Below are 21,230 nucleotides of genomic sequence, written 5' to 3' on the forward strand. Positions count from 1 at the left end.
GTTGCCTTTTCATTTTGTTGATGGCTTCCTTTGATGTGCAGAAGCTTTTTAGTTCGGGGTAGTCCCACTTATTTATTTTTGCTACTCTTGCTTTTGCTTTTGGTGTCAGATCCAAAAAATCATGGCCAAGAACTATGTCAAAGAGCTTACCACCTATATTTTCTTCTAGGAGTTTTATGGTTCCCGGTCTTATTTTCAAGTCTTCAACGCATTTTAACTTAGTTTTTGTGTGTGGTGTAGGAGAGTGGTGTAGTTTTATTCTTTCGCATGTGGCCTTTCAGTTGGCCAGCACCGTTGATTGAAAATGACTGAAGAAACCTGTGTATCATCATGACCGGAGTACTGTTTGTTCCTCACGGGCCACTCCTCTGACAGGAACGGCTCTTTGTGTCACTATGACATGAAAGAAAAGTGATCTTTGATCTTATTTAAGCCAGTATATTTTTGTCATAGCAATCATACCAGCTCATCCGTAGACTTGAATGCACCAATACGTTATGACCGACAATTCTATTATTACTACAAAACTTGGAGAAACTGCTACATGTGGGTATCAGGTGAAATGAAAAGAATGCTTTGGGTGACAATGCTCATAATACCAAAAAAGCGAGGATGAACTCCAATGTTGATCAACAGCAGAATGCATACATAAGTTGTGGTATATTCAAGCAACAGAATACTCCCAATGGGTGAACCACAACCCCAAGCGTCAGCACGGGTGAGTCCGAAAAGCATAATGTTGAGAAAATGGAGCACATCACTGAAGAATACTCACATTTTTTCAACTATATTCTTTCATTTATAGGGGCACCTGGGTGGCTCAGTTGGCTAAGTGTCTGACTTCGGCTCAGTTCAAGATCTCACTGTTCACTGTTTGTGAGTTCGAGCCCCACATTGGGCTCTGTGCTGACAGCTCGGAGCCTAGAGCCTGCTTCGGATTCTGTCTGTCTGTCTGTCTCTCTCTCTGTCCTTTCCCCACTCATACTGTCGCTCTCTGCCTCTCAAAAAATAAATAAATGCTAAAAAAACACCATTTTATATTCTTTCATTGATAGGAAGTTTAAAAACGGGCAAAAGTCAACAACAAGCTGCTTAGGGATACAGGCACGAGTGACAAAAACTGTCAAGAAGGACATCGGGCCAATGGCTTCTGGGAGGGAATGGAGACGAATGTGCTCAGTGGGCTTCTCCAGTTTTAGTCTACAGATACCTGGGTCCTAGGAACACAAGTATTCATGTGATCGTCATTCTTTAAATTGCACATATGTATTTTCACTCATCCTTTTTGTACACATGATTATTTCACGGTAAAAAAAATAAGATAGAAACAAGCAAAATTCAGAGTAGAAACAAAATGGGTTCTTTCCTACCGAGACTCAACACCAAAGTAAGAGCTGAGAGGTAAGGAAACTTACACAAACAGATGTGCATATAATTTGCACAGATTGCTAACAACACAATAACAGAACTAAACTCAGTATTGGAGGTAGTAATGATTAGAATGAACATGGTACAAAATAGAATATTTATGTCGAGTAACGTTCCTAACCTTTAGCCTGTCACAGGACACATAAATATGGCATTACTTGTAGGGAGCACTGGGGGGGGGGAGTGGACAAGGTTACTCATGGCCTTAGACGGTGGGAGGAGAGGTTCAGACTGCCCCAGTCATGCCCCCACCCTTGCCACCCGGAGGGCCAAGGACAATCACTATGTCTGCACTTTTAAAACGAGTTCAGGAAATTCTGATGAGTTTCAAACTGGAAAGGTTTCCTAAAAGCGCCAAGGAATAGAACAAAGAGAATAACATGACATTAAAGAGAACACGATGACTATGGAGGACAGAAAATAGATTTTCAACCTATGATGGTGTTTCTGAAAAAGAAACAAAAACTGATCCTGTAGATGCAATCATTAGAAGTATACATAAGACATATGTCTGAGTTGGAAAAAAAAAAGATTTAAATCTCTAGATGAGAGAGGCTCATTTCACTCAAGGGAAATTAATAAATGCTGCTTCTTAACTCATATCCTGGTGACACCTTTAAATTTCAAGTTTAAAGAAAATAGCTTATAAATATTCACTGGGAGAAAATAAGCCAGGTTAATTAGCAACAAACAAATATTAAGCTGACTCCAGTCAGGGCAAGACATAGCAAAGTGAAGATAATGTTTCCAGAAAAGAAGAAAAAACTCAAAGACATGGTCTAGTTTGCAAGAAATAAATCAAGATTAAGAACTAAAGAAGGGCAGAAGTCACGATTTTAAAAAAGGTTGTAAGGTAGGGGCGCCTGGGTGGCTCAGTCAGTTGAGCTTCCGACTTCAGCTCAGGTCATGATCTTATGGTTCATGAGTTCAAGCCCTGTGCCAGGCTCTGTGCTGACGGCTCAGAGCCTGGAGCCTGCTTTGGATTCTGTGTCTCCTTCTCTCTCTGTCCCTTCCCCGTTCATGTTCTGTCTCTCTCTCTCTCAAATATAAAATAAAACACACACAAAAACATTTAAAACAATAAAAATAAAAAGGTTGTGAGGTTAAAGATAAACATGGCTAAGTAAGTACAAGTCATTGCTATTCAAACGGTTACAAAATTAAAAGAAAAGCTAAGTAATCAGAAATACTTGTATGTGATAAAAAGAATCACATAATAATAATGTAGTTCTCTAAACAGAATAAAAATAACCAGACTGGAAGGAAAGGAGGGATACACTGATGAAATTAAGGCTGAAATGACACTTGGAGGGACAAAACCACATATAACCCCTTGTTTTACTCAGAGTGAGTTAAGACTTGAACTTGTTTGGTTCTTGTTATCGTAACTGCAGAAATGTAATTTGATTTTCCATTGAAGTTTACTATTACAATACAGATAATAAAAACCACAACTAAAATGTGGTTCATATTACATAAGCCAGGAGATAGAAGAACCAGCAGTCATAAAATAAGGTGACAAAACCCGCCAAAAATATCACCTATGCTGTTTCAGTTTGTATACTATTTTTTTTCAGTTTGCATATTAAATGTAAATGAGCGACAGGTTAGATTTAAAAAACTAAAATCCAATCATGCTGTTACTTAACAGTTCACAACTGGGGCGCCTGGGTGGCTCAGTCGGTTGAGTGTCTTCCGCTCAGGTCATGATCTCACAGTTCATGGATTCGAGCCCCGCATCGGGCTCTGTGCTGACAGCTCAGAGCCTGGAGCCTTCTTCGGATTCTGTGTCGCCCTCTCTCTCTCTCTCTCCCTCCCTCCCTCTCTCAAAAGTGAATAAACATTAAAAAATGTTTAATAAATATTAAAATTTTTTTAATTAAAAAAAGTTCACAACTAAAAGAAAATGACACAGCAACACAAAGATTGAGCAAAGATAGTAAAATACAGACAAGAAGATAATACACGTAACAAAATTAATAATAGACAAGTTAGACATCAAGGCTAGCATGAACCTCACTGGCCATGAATGAAAGGTATAATCCACAGCAAAGATAGGACAGTGAAGAGTCTCCCTGAGCTGTTTTATATCATAAAACATCATGATATATAATGTGAAGCAAAAGCTATCATTGTGGCATTTTCCTTGCTAACTATATCTACTAGCTTGCTGCAGGGGATAGCCTCAAAACTTAAAAAGAAATCTTTGTCATTTATATTTAGTTAGACTAGATATCTGGTAGCCACTTGGGTCTTTGCATTCTGAAATAAACCACCAGCTAAAGAGACTCAAAAAATATAATTTAACAAAATCCCAATCAAAATCCTGGTGGATATATTTTTTAAAGACATTGACTTGCAGATTCTAAAACATATGGAAGTATTAAGGGTATAGAATTGTCAAGACAATCTTGGAGAAGAAGAATACAATGGAAGGACTTGCGCTATCTGATTTCAAGACTTATTACAAAGCTATATTAATTAAGACGATCTAGTATTGGCGAAAGGACAAATAGACCAATGGAACAAAACAGATTTTAGAAACAGATGCATGAATACATTGTCAACTGAATTAGAACAAAGGAACCAGCGAAACTCAGTGGGAAAGGAAGATCAAAATCCCATCATAAGTATATGCAGAATGTGGGATACAGCCAAGGCCACAGAAAACACAATCTGCCGCACAGAGGAAAAGCTAAGTTGATCTTCATTAAGATTAAGAATTTCTTGGGGCGCCTGGGTGGCACAGTCGGTTAAGCGTCCGACTTCAGCCAGGTCACGATCTCGCGGTCCGTGGGTTCGAGCCCCGCGTCAGGCTCTGGGCTGATGGCTCGGAGCCTGGAGCCTGTTTCCGATTCTGTGTCTCCCTCTCTCTCTGCCCCTCCCCCGTTCATGCTCTGTCTCTCTCTGTCCCAAAAATAAATAAAAAACGTTGAAAAACATTTTTTAAAAGAATTTCTTACAAAAATTAAAAATTTCTGACCTTCAAAAGATGCTATTCTGAAAATAGAAGGAGGAACTGCAGATGGGAATAAATATTTGCAATGTGTATATGACAAAAGACACATCTAGAATATATAACAAAAGGCTATAACTCAATAATAATTAAAAACAGACAAAATGGGGGGAAGGGGGAATGGGGAATTATTATTCAAAGAATACAAAGTTTCATTTTTGCAAGATGAATGGGTTCTGGAGGTTGGTTTCACAGCAATGTGAATATACTTTATTAAACTCCACACTTAGAAATGGTTAAGATGGTAAACTTATGAGTATTGTGCCACAATATTTTTAAAAAGTCTTGAACGGTCCCTTTACGAAAGTAGATCTAAAACTAACCAATAAGCACAGCAAAATACATTAACATCATTTTTTTAACTGTTTATTTACTTTTGAGAGAGAGACAGAGTGCGAGCGGGGGAGGAACAGAGAGGGAGACAGAATCTGAAGCAGGCTCCAGGCTCTGAGCTGTCAGCACAGAGCCCGACGCGGGGCTCAAACCCGTGAACCGTGAGATCATGACCTGAACCGAAGTTGGACACTTAACCGACTGAGCCACCTGGGCATCCCTTAACATCATTAATTATTAGGGAGTGCAAGTTAAAACTTCAGTGAGACATTATTTTAGGATGGCTGAGCTTTACAAACTGACAAGATCATGTCGGTGAAGATGTGGGCCACAGGAACTCTCAAACGTTCAGAATATAAATATAACTCTCAAAAATATAAATATTAAAAAATATATAAAAATATATGCCCATGCCCCAGCTATTCCAGTCCTACCTGAGGGTTACAAAAACATATTCCCAGAAATAACTAGTACAAGAATGTTTGTAGCACCTTCCCCCCCGCCCCCCCCAAACAGCCCCTACCTGGAAACAGCCCAGGTGTCCATCAGAGGAGAACAGATCAACAAATTAGTTTTTATTCATACCGTAGGATGCTATTCAGCAATCCAAAGAAATTGCTATAGATGCACACAGTAACATGGATGAATCACAAGAGCACCATGCTGAGTAAAATAAGCCAGACAGAAAAGGACACACACTGCATGATTCCACCTGCATAAATTTTAAGAGCGAGCAAAACTAACCTGCAGTGATAGAAATCACAGCAATATTTATCCGGCGTGGGGGATGTGACTAAGGTATTGTCTGGAAAGGGACGCAGAAAACTTCCAGGGAAGATGGGAATGCTCTATCCTTCCTTTCACTTAGGTGATGGCTACGCAGATCAAAGCACTTCGAATGATACACTTGGTATTTGTGCCCTTTCCCAGATGTATACCTCCGTAGCAAGAAAATATTAAACCTTTTTTATAGCATTGATTCAGACATGCAACTTAAAGTTCGATATTTCCTTATTCATGTCTGTCTTCTCTGCTCTGTGAGTCAGGCACTACTCTAATCTCTGTGCGCCAAACAGTTTACAGGACAGATCAGTCTGTGATCTCATGAAAGGTACAGTCTATAAAGAAAAGCGCCCTATCTGTCATGTGCGCTATCTCATTCCCAGCACGGAGCATGGTGCTTGGTACATGTTTACACTCAATAAATATTTGTGGAGTGGATGGGCAGCTACTGCGCAGGGAACCGAGGAAAAATGTTAGTTACCCAATACTCACTCACTCATCACTCCCTCTCTTCCTCTCCACCCCCCTCTGTTTTACTTCAATATTTGCTCTCCACTCTGACGAGTGTCTCGAGAGCCCGTATACTGTGTGGATGTATGGTCAAGAATCAGGAGCCTGGAATCCCAGAGAGGTAATGGCATATGGATGATTCGAGACCCGACGTGGCACCAGCCCTCCTCCGCAGGAAGATAGACCCGAACGCTTGGGGGCAGGGAAGAGATTCTTCTCAAAAAAAAAAAAAAAAAAAAAGACTGGATCTATTAATATGCTTAGATCAGTGTAACTTTGAGATTTTAGAATTCTGTTTCATAAAAGCTGGCCAATTCACATTTGGAGCAGACAGTTTTACCAGGGAAATCCTAAAAAAGCCTGATGTTTGAGTAGCACAACAATCTCACAGGTCCTCCAGTATTTTATTTGTCTAGGTCATTCAATATCTGAAATGAGGATTCTTCCAATTGAACCTGTAACCTTCAGGGGCACTTGGGTGGCTCAGATAGTGAAGCGACCGACTTCGGTTCAGGTCATGATCTTGTGGTGTGTGAGTTCCAGCCGGGAGCCCCGCACCGGGGTCTGTGCTGATAGCTCAGAGCCTGGAGCCTGCTTTGGATTCTGTGTCTCCCTCTGTCTCTGCCCCTACCCTGCTCACAATCTGTCTCTCTCTCAAAACTAAATTAACATTTAAAAAATTAAAAAAAAAAAAAAAAGAAACTGTAACCTTCAGTTGAGAAGAGGAAAAAACAAAAGGGGAAAATAGAGATTATGTATTTAAAAAATTTTTTGTAACGTTTTATTTATTTTTGAGAGAGAGAGAGAGAGAGAGAGAGCATGAGCGAAGGAGGGGCAGAGAGAGAACGGGACACAGAATCCAAAGCAAGCTCCAGGCTCTGAGCTGTCAGCACAGAGCCCGACACAGGGCTCGAACTCACAAACAGTGAGATCATGACCTGAGCTGAAGTCAATGCTTAACCGACTGAGCCACCCAGGCACCCCAAGACTATGTATTTTTATCTATGTACACCAGCCTAGGGACATTTCAGGGGAGTCAGTTATTAAAACCTCAGCAAGCCTCAGATTACTGGCTATATTTAAATAAAATCGGACATAATTTAATGTTACCTTGTCAACATTCTTAAGTTCTTTCATCTCCTGCAGCAACTTAAATTTAGAAGACAGTTTTAGACTAAAAAATGTTGAAAAACATTTTAAAAGAGTAATTTTAAATTGGAAGCCTCCTAAAGCAAGAGACTGTATTTTGTATTTCTTGTGCTCTTTCCCACAAACCTGACTTGTCCCAGAACACTTAGCATCCTGATGGGTATACAATAGCACTCACAGCATGCTAATTTTCTCATTATTTGAAATTTACTGGATATATTTATTTCTTTTTAAAAAAATTTTTAATGTTTATTTGTTTTTGAGACAGGGCGAAACAGAGCATGAGTGGGGGAGGGGCAGAGGGAGAGGGAGACACAGAATCTGAAGCAAGTTCTGGGCTCTGAGCCGTCAGCACAGAGCCCGATACGGGGCTCGAACCCACGAACCCTGAGATCATGACCTGAGCCAAAGTCGGATGCTTAACCGACTGGGCCACCCAGGCGCCCCAGAAATGTACTGGATATATTTCTATACTGGACTTCATTTACCTTTATAAATGAAGCTCCCAAATAAACCATTAAGCAAACAGGTTAAAAAAATAGTCTCTTTTAAAATTGGGCTTTATCTCCAGGTGACTTCTAGTATGAAGATGAATGGCTTGAAACTAGAGGAAGATTCTTTTACCTCCCTTTGCCCTTTGGAAGTCACTGGATACTTGGATCTTGAGCTCTGATATTTCCTTCCATTCCATTCATGCCCACACATGGTCAGACTGATAGGTACCGCCCAGGGAGTGTCACCCCTCCGCGGAAATCTTCGTTGCCTCTGTTAAAGCGCAACTATGTTGCGTTGAAACAATTTGTTCTCATGTCTATACCTTGCATCAGATTGAGCTCTTTGGGGTCAGGCCCTCTGTCCTATGTCTTTAGTGTCTAGCAGAGTGACTGTCATGTACTATCTCCAGAGTCTATAAGCATAGGGGTTCAATAAATGTTCAGTAAGAACAGAAAGACATGTACAAATATCACCAAAGAGACCAACAGCATCTAAACATTACATGTACTCACAATATAATTGAAGGATGAATCAGCAAGTACTGCAAACTGACGAAACAACGTGTGCCTAGTAAACATCTCATTTTTAAGGACATGAAAGCTGAAATAAAAGAAACAGTGAGATTGAAACGTATAGAAATCACAGAACAATGCAAATTAATATTATGTTCATGTATGTGGTTAGGAACGACAATTTTCACTGTGAAAGAGATACAAGGAGAACATTTAAAATAGCAGTATTTTATTTTCGTTTTTATTTTATTTTATTATTATTATTATTATTATTTAATGTTTTATTTATTTTTGAGACAGGGAGAGACAGAGCATGAACAGGGGAGGGTCAGAGAGAGAAGGAGACACAGAATCTGAAACAGGATCCAGGCTCTGAGCTGTCCGCACAGAGCCCGACGTGGGGCTCGAACTCACGGACCGCGAGATCATGACCTGAGCCGAAGTTGGTCGCTTAACTGACTGAGCCACCCAGGCGCCCCTATTTTTATTTTATTTTTTAAAAGATTTTATTTTTAAGTTATCTCCACACCCAACATAGGGCTTGAACTCACAACCTTCAGATCAAGGGTTGCATGCTCTACTGACTGAGCCAGCCAGGCGCCCCTACTTTTTTCAAGAATTTTTTCTTATGTTTTATATTTGAGAGAGAGACAGAGAGCGAGTAGGGGAGGGGCAGAGAGACAGAGACAGAATCTGAAGCAGGCTCCAGGCTCCGAGTAAGAGCTCAATAGATGGGTTGAATAGTAGAATGGATACAGCAGAACACACGATTCTTAAACTGAAAGGAAGATCTATCTATCTATCTATACACACACACATATATATACACATATATATACACATATATACACATATATACCTATGTATATATGTGTATACACATACATACCTATGTATATACACGTATATACACATATATACATATATATGTATATGTGTATATATATGTGTGTGTGTGTGTATATATATATATATATATATATATATATATATATATATTCAAAGTGAAGCCCAGAGGGAAAGAAAAATAGGAAACACTAGACAAGAGTATAAGAAAGATGTAGGTCATAGCTAAAAGGAACCACTGACATATAATTAGAATCCTAGAAAAGGAGAGGCTGATAGTTAATAGGTCTCAATATCTATAATGGAGGTCAGTACTCAATGCACTGGCATCATTAACACTGAGGAAACACATCCTCACACCGAGGAAAGTAACTCCCAGCACAGATTTCTATACTCAGAGAAAATATTCCTCAATAATGAAGGTAAAATAAAGACATCTCCCTATAAAGAAAGCTGACAGAATTATTTGCCAGCAAACCGTATTAAGAGAAAAACTAAAGAGTGCTGATCCAGCAGCAGGAAAACGACCCCAGATGGAAACACACTGCACACAGGAAGAAACGAAGAGCTCACAGAGTAAAAATGTGGGTTAATGTAAGTGAATGCTGACTGCACCAAACAATAATTGTAATGTCTGATGATGTTGAACATTCATATGGAATCAAAATGAAAACGTAGAAGGGGTTAAATGGAGGTAAAATGTTCTAAGTTTCTAGAATTCTTTCCTTTTTTTCTTGAAGTTTAATTGACATACACAGTCCTATTAATTTCAGATGTACATCACAGTGATTTTAAGGTTCTAGAATTCTTGCAGAAGTATAAAATAGAAATTTGTAGAAGACTGTGATAAACAAAGGGTGTGTGTTAAAATTTCAGAAAGAGTAAAGAAAGAATAACTAACAAGTCAATAAAAGAAAATATGGAATAAAAGTAAGTTGATTAATCCAAAAGAAGGTGAAAATGAGGGAAAAAGAAACGGGTTGGCTAAACAGAAAAAAAATGTGTTAAGTGATAGATACAAACTCAACGATACCAGTAATCTCACTAAAAGTAAATGAAGTGGGCCAATTAAATAAATAAGATTGGCAAAACAGATTAAAAATCCAACTCCACACTGCTTAGAAGAGACACATTCAATATAAAAACAAGATAGGCCAAAAGAAAAAAGCTGAAGAAAATGCACCATTCAATCTTAATCATAAAAGAGTGATATAATTTTATTACTATTAGATGAAGCAGACATTAAACCAAGAACATTTTTACTGATAAAGAGGAATGGCTCATGACGACACATACAAATGATAGCTTCAGAAGAAGATATCATGATTCTAAACTTGTAAGTATTCAGCAACATAGTCATGAAATATTTAAAGCAAAAATTGAAGGAACTAAAAGAGAAATAAATCTATAAGCATAGTGGAAAATTTAATACTTCGGTTTCAATAGTTGGAACTGTGACAAAAATATAAGTATATAAAAGACACAATGAATAAACTTGACCTAATTGAAATATATAAAACACTGCACCCAATGATAGAATTCCTATTCTTTATAAGTGCCCATGGATCTTTTTTCAAAATCAACCATACACTGAGCATAAAACAAACATCAAAAATATTAACAGACTGAAATAATTCAGAGTAGGTTCTCTGAGCACAGTAGAATTAACCTAGAAACACAACTAGCAAATCTTCAACTATCTGGAAATAAAATTTATCACTTCTAAATAACCTATGCATCAAAGATGAAATAAAATAGAATTTAGAAAATGTTCTATACCGAACAATAGTGTATAACGTGTCACAATTTGTGGGATGCAGCTCAAGCAGTGCTTAGAGGACAATATATAGCCTGACATGTACATGGTAGAAGAAAAAAATCATATCAGCTTTCTTCTTAGGAAGGACAGCAAGTCATACACAAAGAAAGTAGAAGGAACAAAATAATAAAGTTAAGAACAGAAACTAATGAAAAGAAACTAAATATATGTGAGAAATTTAACAAAGGAAAAACGATTTCTTTGAAACAAATAATAAAGCTGACTCTTAACAAGATTGATCAAGAAAAAAGAAGAAAACACAAATTATCATTATCAGAAATGAAAAGGGGACATCATTAGATCTTACTGATAATTCAAGTGTATATATAATATGAGGATATTATGAACAACTTTAAGTCAATCTGACACTTTAGTGAAAAGGTGAAATTCTCCTAAAAAGACAACATAAATTATGAAATCTACTAAAAGTAGAAAATCAAAATAACTCAGTATCTATTTAATGAATTGGATAATATTTAAAACCTTCCTTCAGGGATCACCAACAAACTCATAAAAATATGTTCAATCACCATTCACCATCAGGGAAATGCAAATCAAAACCACAATGAGAGGGGCACCTGGGTGGCTCAGTCGATTTCGGCTCAGGTCATGATCTCGCTGTTCGTGAGTTGAAGTCCTGCATCAGGCTCCACACTGCTACTGGTGTGGAGCCTGCTTCAGATTCTCTCTCTCTGACTCACCCCACCTCCCACACACTCTCTCTTTCCCAAAATAAATAAATAAACTTAAAAAACACACCATGAGACATCACCTCATGCCTGCCAAAATGGTTAACATCAACAACACAGGAAACAACAGGAGTTGGCAAGGAAGCAGAGAAAAAGGAAAGCTCATGCACTGTTGGTGAGAATGCAAACTGGTACAGCCACTGTGGAAACCAGTGTGGAGATTCCTCAAAAAGTTAGAAATAGAACTGCTCTACGATCCAGTAATCGCGCTACTGGGTATTTACCCAAAGAATACAAGAGCACTAATGCAAAGGGATACATGCACCCCTACGCTTGTAGAAGTATTATTTACAATAGCCAAGATATGGAAGCAGCCCAAGCATCCATCAGTTGATGAATGGATAAAGAAGATACACCACGGAATATTATTCGGCCAAAAAAATTAAATCTTGCCATTTGCAACAACACAAATGGAGCTGGAGAGTATTCTGCTAAGTGAAGTAAGTCAGAGATAGCCAAATACCATACGATTTCACTCATATGTGGAATTTAAGAAACAAAACAAATGAGCAAAGGGAAAAAAGAAAGAGAAACAAACCAAGAAACAGACTCCTCACTATAGAGAACACACAGACGGCTCCCAGTGGGGACGGGGGGAAATAGGTGATGGGGATTAAGGAGTGCACTTGTAATCAGCACTGGGTGTTGTATGGAACCGATAAATCATTACATTGTACAACTGAAACTAATATAGCACTGTATGTCAACTAATTGGAATTAAAATAAGAACTCAAAAAAACAAAAAAAACAAAAACCTTCCCCCAGAGAATGATAAACATTAACTTCAGGATAGACATTATATTGGAGGAAGAAAAGGCACTAGGCACTGGGTGGGCACACGGCGGCTATGAAGCTACTACTAATACTCTATCTTGTAGTGAGAATACATGTGTTCACTATCTTGTTATCTTTATACTATACTAGGATATCTTGAGTATTCTGTACGTATTCAATGATGAACAAAAAAATGTTTTTAAACAAATAAAATAAGAGTAACATGTTGTTAGGGTCAGAAAGAGCTGTGTCCGTGCCTGAGACCTGCCACTCTTCGGCTACATGAATTCTGCCAAATTCCTTCAACTTCTTTCAACTTCAGTTTCCTCCCAAGAAAAGTGGAGTTAGCATTTTTTTAACTACCTCCTACAGTTTCAAGGAGGATCTGATGCACGTAAAATGATTAGCATTGTCTCTGGCACATCTAGCAAACTAAAACATTCATCGAATACGTTCACCACACTCATAACACGCTAACACACAACTAGCCACCGCCATTTTGAATGCGGTGAATGGCAGGCCCACTGTGACTCCCCCTCCCCCCGCGAGTAGATTGCTATGAGAGGGGATATGAATCTCTCTTGAAGAGAAATCGGTGACCTTTTTAGCCGAGGAGACGAATTGCCCAGCTTACTCCTTGTTCCTTTAGATGCTGCACAGTCGCTCCCTTGTCAGCTTGAAGTGTCAGAGTTACAGCAAGTGGCAGCCAATTCCTACTTTTCCTCCCGCCAGAAGTTCAACTAGTACACGCTCAATACATATTTGTTAAGTGAATGAATAAACGAAAGGACACATTAATTGTACTGTATGCTGAAAATGAGATAGAAGGCTGGCCTGGATTCTTATGTGCTTATCTTGTCTTGAACATGTTGTCATGAAGTTCCTGTCTTCCCTTCATTCCCTGCAGCGGTGGATACCACATGGTCACCCCGCCAAGAAAAGAATTTCACTTTGACCCACCTGGGTTGCTAGAAATGGGCCCTGATGAGCCAAGAAGTGGAAAATACAGAGGAGTCTTTCACGCTGACCATGTTCCTGCTGTACTCTGGTTGCTAGGTCTGCATAAGAGGAAGGGGCTGCACTTTCTGGTTTTGATGGGCTTTTTCCTTCCTCTTCCTCTTCCCCTCCTCCTCCTCCTTGTAGTTTCAACTGTCACTGTATTGCAAGGTGGTAGAATCAAATTACAAATTTAAACTACATCCTGGTAATCTTTATTCGGGCAACAAGTTTTATTAAAAGCAAACTGCTCATTCAAAAGTGATCACGGGACAACTCAAAATATAGCACAAGGAGGATGAAAAACATCTCTCTGGCCAGTAGATTGTTTTCACTTTCTCACTACATAAAATTCAAACTTTTCATTTTTAGGAGAGGTTAAGCGTAACTTTAGTAGATAGCAACACAGAAAGATTTTGCCACATTGACTAGTCTCCTTGATCAATTGCTTCTAGCTGTCTCCACTGAGATAGACGCATTTATAGAACTGTCCGTACTTGAGCCTTCTTTGCGAGCTGCTTTAGATCTGCAATGCACTTGGCCATTGCCTCCTTTTCCTGCTGTGTAGAGACGCTCTTTGCACCGCATGCCTCTCCACCCAGTTTATCATGTGTTCTTGTTCCTTTTGACCCATCACATTCTGCACAGAGATGTGATAGTCCAGACGATTCTTTACCTCCTTGTATACTCTATGCAGCCGTTCCTGGTAAGTAGGCTCCAGTGTTATTCCTCTGGACATCAAAAAGACAATGGCACTTTTGAACCAAGGCCTGCTGTGACTTCTGCATATCGTTTGCGTTCTGGACCTGTTTGTTGGAAGTCTGTTTCACCTCTTCTAGTTGGGCAATTTTTTGCTCATTGTGTTTGTCAGCAAATTCTCCAGTAGAGGCACCACATTTGTTAACTACATAGATTAGCAGCCTTATTGTTGACACGGCAGAGAAGATCTCTGCAGTAATCACGTATATTTCTTTCGGTAGAAAATATAAGATAAGCTCAGTTCCAAGCACATAGGGTCCTGTTATGCCAGTCCTGGGATAAAGGAACTGGAGGAATTCTTCGGGGACCAGGTGCCCAGAACTTTTCCTCCATTTTCAGGAAAAGGTGGTACAGGGGCGAGATTTGGCTGCCCTGCGTGAAGGGCCTGTTGCCTTCCTATACCCCTGGAGTGAGGAGGGCTGCATTCTTTAGATAGGGGGCACTATGACACCCCCTTCCCCCCCCCCCCCCACAGAGTTAGCCAAATCCAGAACGTGGGACATTCTAGACAACAAACGGGCATATTTTTTAAGCAAATCAATGGACAGGAATGTGGAACTGTTATGGGGGGGGGGGAGATTTAAGGGACATAACAGTCAAATGTAGTGGTTCATCTTATCTGGATCTCTATTTTTTTTTAATTTTTAAATTTTTTTAAATTTTTTAACATTTATTCATTTTTGAGACAGAGAAAGACAGAGCATGAGCAGGGGAGGGTCAGAGAGAGAGGGAGACACAGAATCCGAAACAGGCTCCAGGCTCTGAGCTGTCAGCCCAGAGCCCGACGCGGGGCTCGAACTCACGGACCGCGAATATCTGGATCTCACTTTAAATAAACAACTTTAAAAGATTCTCTTGAGATAATCAAGAAACTTTGGATATGGTTAAATAATAGCAAAGAATTTATATTCCTAACTTTATTAGGTGTGATAATGTCACAGCAGACACGCGAAAGAGAACATTTTTTTTATTTAAAAAAATGTTAGCTATTTCCATTGCAGAGTGAAATTCCGAATCTTCTGCTTCATCGACTTGCCCCTCTTCATTCCACTCCAGCCACCTGGCCTCCTAACATCCTTTGAACACACAGGAAAGCTCCCAACCCAGGGCCTTTGCACCTGCCATTCCATCTGCCTGGAATGTTCTTCCAGACAACCTCATGGCTTGCTCCCTCATTTCAGTTCAGGTCTTCACTCAAATATCACCTTACTAGAAACATCTTCCCTGCCCACCTCTTCTAAACTCGCAACCCCTGCCCTGTCCTGCAGGGGAACAATGTGTTGTATAAAATGTCATAACCGGACATTTTATATATTCACTTGTCTATTGCGTTTCCTCCCAATAGTAGGTAAGTTCTGTGAGGGCAGAGACTTGGTTATTTTGTTTACTGCGCTATCTCCAGAATCTACAAAAGTGAAACTAACTTTAATGGGCCTGCTGTTGGGAGTGTAAACTGTTACAGCCTTCCTGGAGAAGAACAGGAGCCTGTTTAACCGGACTAGGGTGACCATGTGATTTATCAACCGATTCAGGACTCATCTGAGAATGAAAGGAAATGCTATTGATCGTAATACTAGGCAACCAGTTTAAACCAGAATCAGCCCAGGCAAATCAAGAGGCATGGTCATCGTAACAGAACTCAACCACCTTACTCCATATGTACCAAAGGAAATCCTGGCAAGCCTTAAGAGGAGCTGGCGAAAACCTGACTGACCACCGAAAATGGAGTAGATTAGTAACACTAGGTAAAGGCATTCTATGGGAGCGTCTGGGTGGCTGTCGGTGAAGCATCCAACTCTTGATTTTGGCTCAGGTCGTGGTGTCAGGGTCATGGGATACAGCCCTGCATCAGTCTCTGCACTGGGCATGGAGCCTGCTTAAGACTCTCTCTCTCTCCCTCTCTCTCTCACCCCCTTCTCCCTTTACCCCCTCCCCTGCTTGCATTCTTTCTGTCTTAGAAAAAAACAAAATTAAAATTAAATATTAAAAAAAGACATACAATGGAATATTATGCAGTGGTCAGAAAAAAATTTAAAAAATTAAATTTTCGAAAAGACACACTATGGAATATTATGCAGTGGTCAGAAAAAATGGGCTAACTGATATATACAGGGCACTATGGATGGAATTGTAAAACAATAGTGTAGTATAATCTTCAATTTTATAAAACCATAGGAATGACTTCATTGTTTTAGATACAAAAATGGAAGATACGCAGGTGATTCTATCAGCTTGAGATTTCATTCAGTTTAACAATTTCATGGCAGGCGTCTTTGAGATGAATCATTTGGTTGCACATACATTTGCAAAGAGGACAGTTTGGATCTTTCACACAATGTAACTTTGCTAGATGAAGATGACTGCTGGAGAAAGGCTCTATTTCCAAATAACTAAAAGTATCCGTTCTGGACAGTAGGCTGGCTAAACTGGGGAGAGGACTTTGGGCTGAGATATTTAGGAATGGATAAATATACTCCAAGATTGAAGCCAACTTTCATTTGCTACAAAAGAGAAGCCGGAAAATTCAGACGGATCTAAGTTGAGTTTTGTTTGATGGTCTTAATAGCCTGCTCCCCACACTCAGCCTAGGAAACCGCAAGAATCAGGGGGAAAAAAAAGATTGCTACACCGCTTCAGAGATTCTGGAACGCCCTCCATGCTCTATCATGTACCTCCACACCTCTTCCCGGAGAGTTCCCAGTTACTATTCATTCTGAATCCCGTGTCTCTGAACAGTACCTTCAGACCGACATCTACGTTTGGTTGTCCGCTTAGCTTTTTTCCCCCCCTTCCTTTTCTTTCTTTTTTTTTTTTTTTAATATATTTTATTTTTTAGAGGAGTTTTAGATTCAAAGCAAATTGAGAAGGATGTACAGAGGTTTCACATATACTTCCTGCCCCCACACGTGGATAGCTTCCTCCACGGTTATCAATCAACCGAGTGGTCCATTTGTTACAATCAATGAACCTACGCTCATACACCCTTATTATTCAGAGTGCATAGCTTACATTAAGGTTCAGGCTTGGTCTCATACATTCATTTTTTTTTTTTTTTAAAGTAGGCTTCATGCCCAGCACTGAGGCTAACTCGGGGCTTAAACTCACGACCCTGAAACCAAGACCTGAGCTGAGATCAAGAGTCGGATGCTTAACCAACTGAGCCACACAGGCGCCCCTCTATGGGTTTTAACAAATGTATAATGGCATGTATCTACCTTTGCAGTGTCGTACAAGGTAATGTCACTGCCCCCGAATCCTCTATGCTCCACTGATTCATCTCCCCTTAGCCCCAAACCCCTAGCAACTACTGGTCCTTTTGCTGTCTGCATACTTTCACCTTTTCCAGAATGGCATATGGAATCATAGCTTTTCGGACGGGCTTTTCTTCAATTAGTAATATGTGAAAATTTCAGGTTCTTCCATATCTTATCATGGTCTGATAGCTCATTTCATTTCACTGCTGAATAATATTCCATTTTCTGCATAAAAGACATCTTGGTTGCTTCCAAGTTTGGGCAGTTATAAATAAACCTGCCATCAGCACCCATGTCTGCTCGACTCTGGATTCCAATTCCCCTCACTTCCCACCCTGGGAAACTGTGTCTTGTATCACCATGAGCCGAACACTGGGAACTTCACGAGTCAACCCCACACCATCCCCTCACCTGTCCAGGGTCTAGCTTCTGAGAAGGCTTCAGGCAGCTGAATTAAGAAGAAGGGGCAAGACTCAGAAAAACCACGGAATGCCCAAGACTCCAGATTTATTCCGATTTGGCTTTGGCAGTTGTTGTGAAATCTGAATTTCATAGACAATGGAAAATGAATGTTTTGCGGGTGTACTCGTGGCAATGAGAGACAACAAGCTATCAAGGGCTGCATCTTCTTTCCCACCTCCCCCCACTTCCGGGCCACACCCTGACGTGAACTGAGAACAAAGATACAAGAGTCTCGGCCTGTCAGGGGTGAAACTAACGAAACCGGGGACGGCAGGTGTACCGGGGAAAGTGCTACGCCTCCCGTGACATCAGGGGCAAGCTCGACACCCGAGCAGGGAGAGAAGTGGAGAGAGAAGAGGAAGGGAGCAGTATAGAGTTTCTGGTTACCTAACCTCCCCTGCCCCCCACATCCAAGAATGAAGGGGTTTATAACGGGTTCAAAGGGAGGGGAAGAAGGAGGGAACACAGAGCCCAGCGAGCTGGACCGGACACTTCCTACCTTCGGTTCTGCGTGGGGGGGCGGGGGGGGGTGGGGGGGGTGGGGGGGGCGGGGAGGCAATCTCCCTGGATGCTACACTGGCACTTCTGCGCATGCGGAGAGGAGGGGCGAGGGAAGGGGTGAGTACATCTACCTCTTAGACGTGCGCACTCCACAGTGATGGGGGGACAGCGTGTGTGCAAGTTGTCTGTGACCTGGGAAGTGTGATGCGCATCGGTGGGTCTGGCCACCCCCAGGAGCTCAGCAGGCAGATCAGGGGGACGGTTCGGATGGGTGTCTGGGGTTGAGGCGGGAAAGGCGGCATCGCTGTGGCACCAGGAAGAGGGGGATCTATTCTTGGGCTCATGTGCCACACCTGCACGCCATCTGTGTTGAGAGAAGCGACACTGATGGCATCAGCCGCTGTACCAGGCATGCCACGCTAAGAGAAAGGACGAGCCCCTGTCCTTGTCATCACCGCTTAGTTTCCATCTTCCTGGAAATAGAGCCAACTCGGCAGAGACAGAAAAGGAGCTTGGAGAGAAAGCTCTGAATTGGACCGGAGCCGAATATAAATCATGAATCGGCTGAGAAATTGTTGGATTCGACCATTACTTTGGCTGGCCAAGGTGAAGTTTTTCCTCTACTGAACAAAATGATGGCTCCCAATCTGAGCTCTGTTAGATGAAGTGAAATGACCATTTTAGCGATGCAAATCTGCGACTGCACCGTTAATCTCCATCCCACACCATGATGCAGTGCCCGGGATATATACACTCTCTCTGTTATATATCACCTTGAACGAACACTTGGTGATGCAACCACACCAGAGACACAATGCATTAGATCCCAACATCACGTCCCAGTTAGTCGACTAAATGAGAAAACATAGAAACTACGCAACCAGACTTCTTGCTCTTCACGATATTTAGATATCAACATAGGGTCTACACAGACCAAAATGATGAATATGCTTGTCAACATCCTAACAGCAAATCAACTTGAAGTAAACCTGAGACATTCTTGTAAATGGTCTTTGAAACATAGGATGAATCCCATTGGGACAGATACAAGGTAAATATTAAGGATGAACGTGAACCCCACAGAAATAAGTAAGGGGAAGAGAGTCTACTCAGTTTCAGAGAGACTCCAAAATCCATGTTTGGGGAAATGAAATGAAGTGCATATTCAAGTTGCCTTTGTTCTCAGTCTTGTGTTTCACCAGGGTCTATATTCTATCCTTATAATGACTGTATGAGGTGGTTGGGGCAAGTATTAATGTGCACATTTTTCAGGGCACAAAGTGTCATCGGCGCAAACTCGAAGCACAAGCAGGAGCACAAAGCAGAACGTTTTACTACAAGGAGGAGATCTTTCTGTCACATCTGATGATATTTCTGCTATCACGTGGATTATCAGTGTACCGCCTGGGACTAGTTCAGTGTAATGAGCACAGCTATGTATAGAATTTTATGGTTTTTTCCCTCTCTCTCACACACACACACAATAATAGTGTATGCTTACGAAACGCTGTACAATTGTAGGGCATTATCATCCTATGACGTCAGGTGACTCTCACGCTTGACCTATGACACCAGACCAACACTCAGTCGATCCTGTCTTGAATGCTGCTTGACTGTGAGAAAATCTTGCAAAGGAACTTTCAACATGCAATAAAGAAGACACTCTGGGGGACGTTATGGCAGAAAACAAGAGGATCGAATATAGATGTGTAAAATTAACATGCTAGGACTAGGGAGAAAATAAATAGGCATTTACTTGGTGCTGCTTTTAGCCTTTCCAGAATTGTATAGTGTTCTCCAGAATTTTACACTTTCAAAAAGTCAGAGATGACATCGGGAAGATAAATTAAAACGACTATGTGAGTTGGGGCACCTGGGTGGCTCAGTCGGTTAAGTGCCAGACTTCCGCTCAAGTCATGACCTCACAGTTCGTGGGTTCGAGCCCCGCATCCAGCTCTGTGCTGACAGCTCAGAAGCTGGAGCCTGCTTCAGATTCCATGTCTCCCTCTCTCTCTCAGCCCCTTCTTGGCTCATACCCTGTCTTTCTCTCTCTCTCAAAAATAAATAAACATTAAAAAATTTTTTTAAAAAAAGAATAAATCTTTAAAAAAGTTGAAATATGGAGATAGGGACTGAAAACAGAGTCTTGAATTAGTTTTTCTTTGAAGTGACTTCAACAACTCTTCTATTATAAGCCAATTAGTTTGTATTTCTTGTTAAAAGTGTATGCTGGCATTTTATATTAATTAATATGTACAGAGAAATGCAAGGCTCCCAATTCCCTTAAAAGATGATTAGTCACATTTTTATAAATAGAATATGTATATATCACCACATACCTGTTTCTGAGAATATAGAATTTCTTTTCCCAGTTTTTGTTTATCCATTCAGATTCTTTCTTAAATCTGTAATAAATTTATAGATGGTTAAATGTTTTATTAACTACAAATGAACAACTATTAGCAACAAAGGAACGTTATTACTAGTACCTTTCTGTCTTCCTTTTCTCATTTTCTAAATTTGCCCTTAGCACTCGTATTTGCTCTTCCAAATCATGTTTGTCTTCCATCTTTCAATAGAAAACACATCACAAAGTGAATTATGTGCACAATATACTGTGTCTTCATAAGTCTGAAAAGCTGTATCTGTTAAATCGCATGCATATTCTACCTACTATCAAAACTAATTTTTAAAAATTTTTTAGTGTTTTATTTAGTCCTGAGAGAGAGAGAGAGAGAGAGAGAGACAAAGCACACGCAGGAGAGGGAGAGGGAGAGGGAGACACAGAATCCGAAGTGGGCTCCAGGCTCTGAGCTGTCAGCACAGAGCCCGACGCGGGGCTTG

At 40.5% G+C, this 21,230-nt stretch overlaps 1 protein-coding gene across 2 annotated transcripts in view; it reads right to left on the reverse strand.

Annotated features, from left to right (window-relative positions):
* Positions 1–21,230, reverse strand: part of CB4H10orf67 (chromosome B4 C10orf67 homolog) — a 163,160-nt gene that overhangs the window by 29,059 nt on the left and 112,871 nt on the right. The window contains exons 12-14 of one of the 2 annotated variants that reach the window (XM_027073637.2): positions 20,876–20,955; positions 20,726–20,791; positions 8,227–8,314 (exon numbers count right to left, since the gene is read on the reverse strand). In XM_027073637.2, coding sequence (XP_026929438.2) covers positions 8,227–8,314; positions 20,726–20,791; positions 20,876–20,955 — 234 coding nt within the window. The remainder of the gene's footprint in view (positions 1–8,226; positions 8,315–20,725; positions 20,792–20,875; positions 20,956–21,230) is intronic. The other variant, XR_008299952.1, reaches the window with a different exon arrangement.

This window comes from Acinonyx jubatus, chromosome B4 (genome assembly GCF_027475565.1).
Source record: "Acinonyx jubatus isolate Ajub_Pintada_27869175 chromosome B4, VMU_Ajub_asm_v1.0, whole genome shotgun sequence".
In the NCBI taxonomy this organism is placed as follows: domain Eukaryota; kingdom Metazoa; phylum Chordata; class Mammalia; order Carnivora; family Felidae; genus Acinonyx; species Acinonyx jubatus.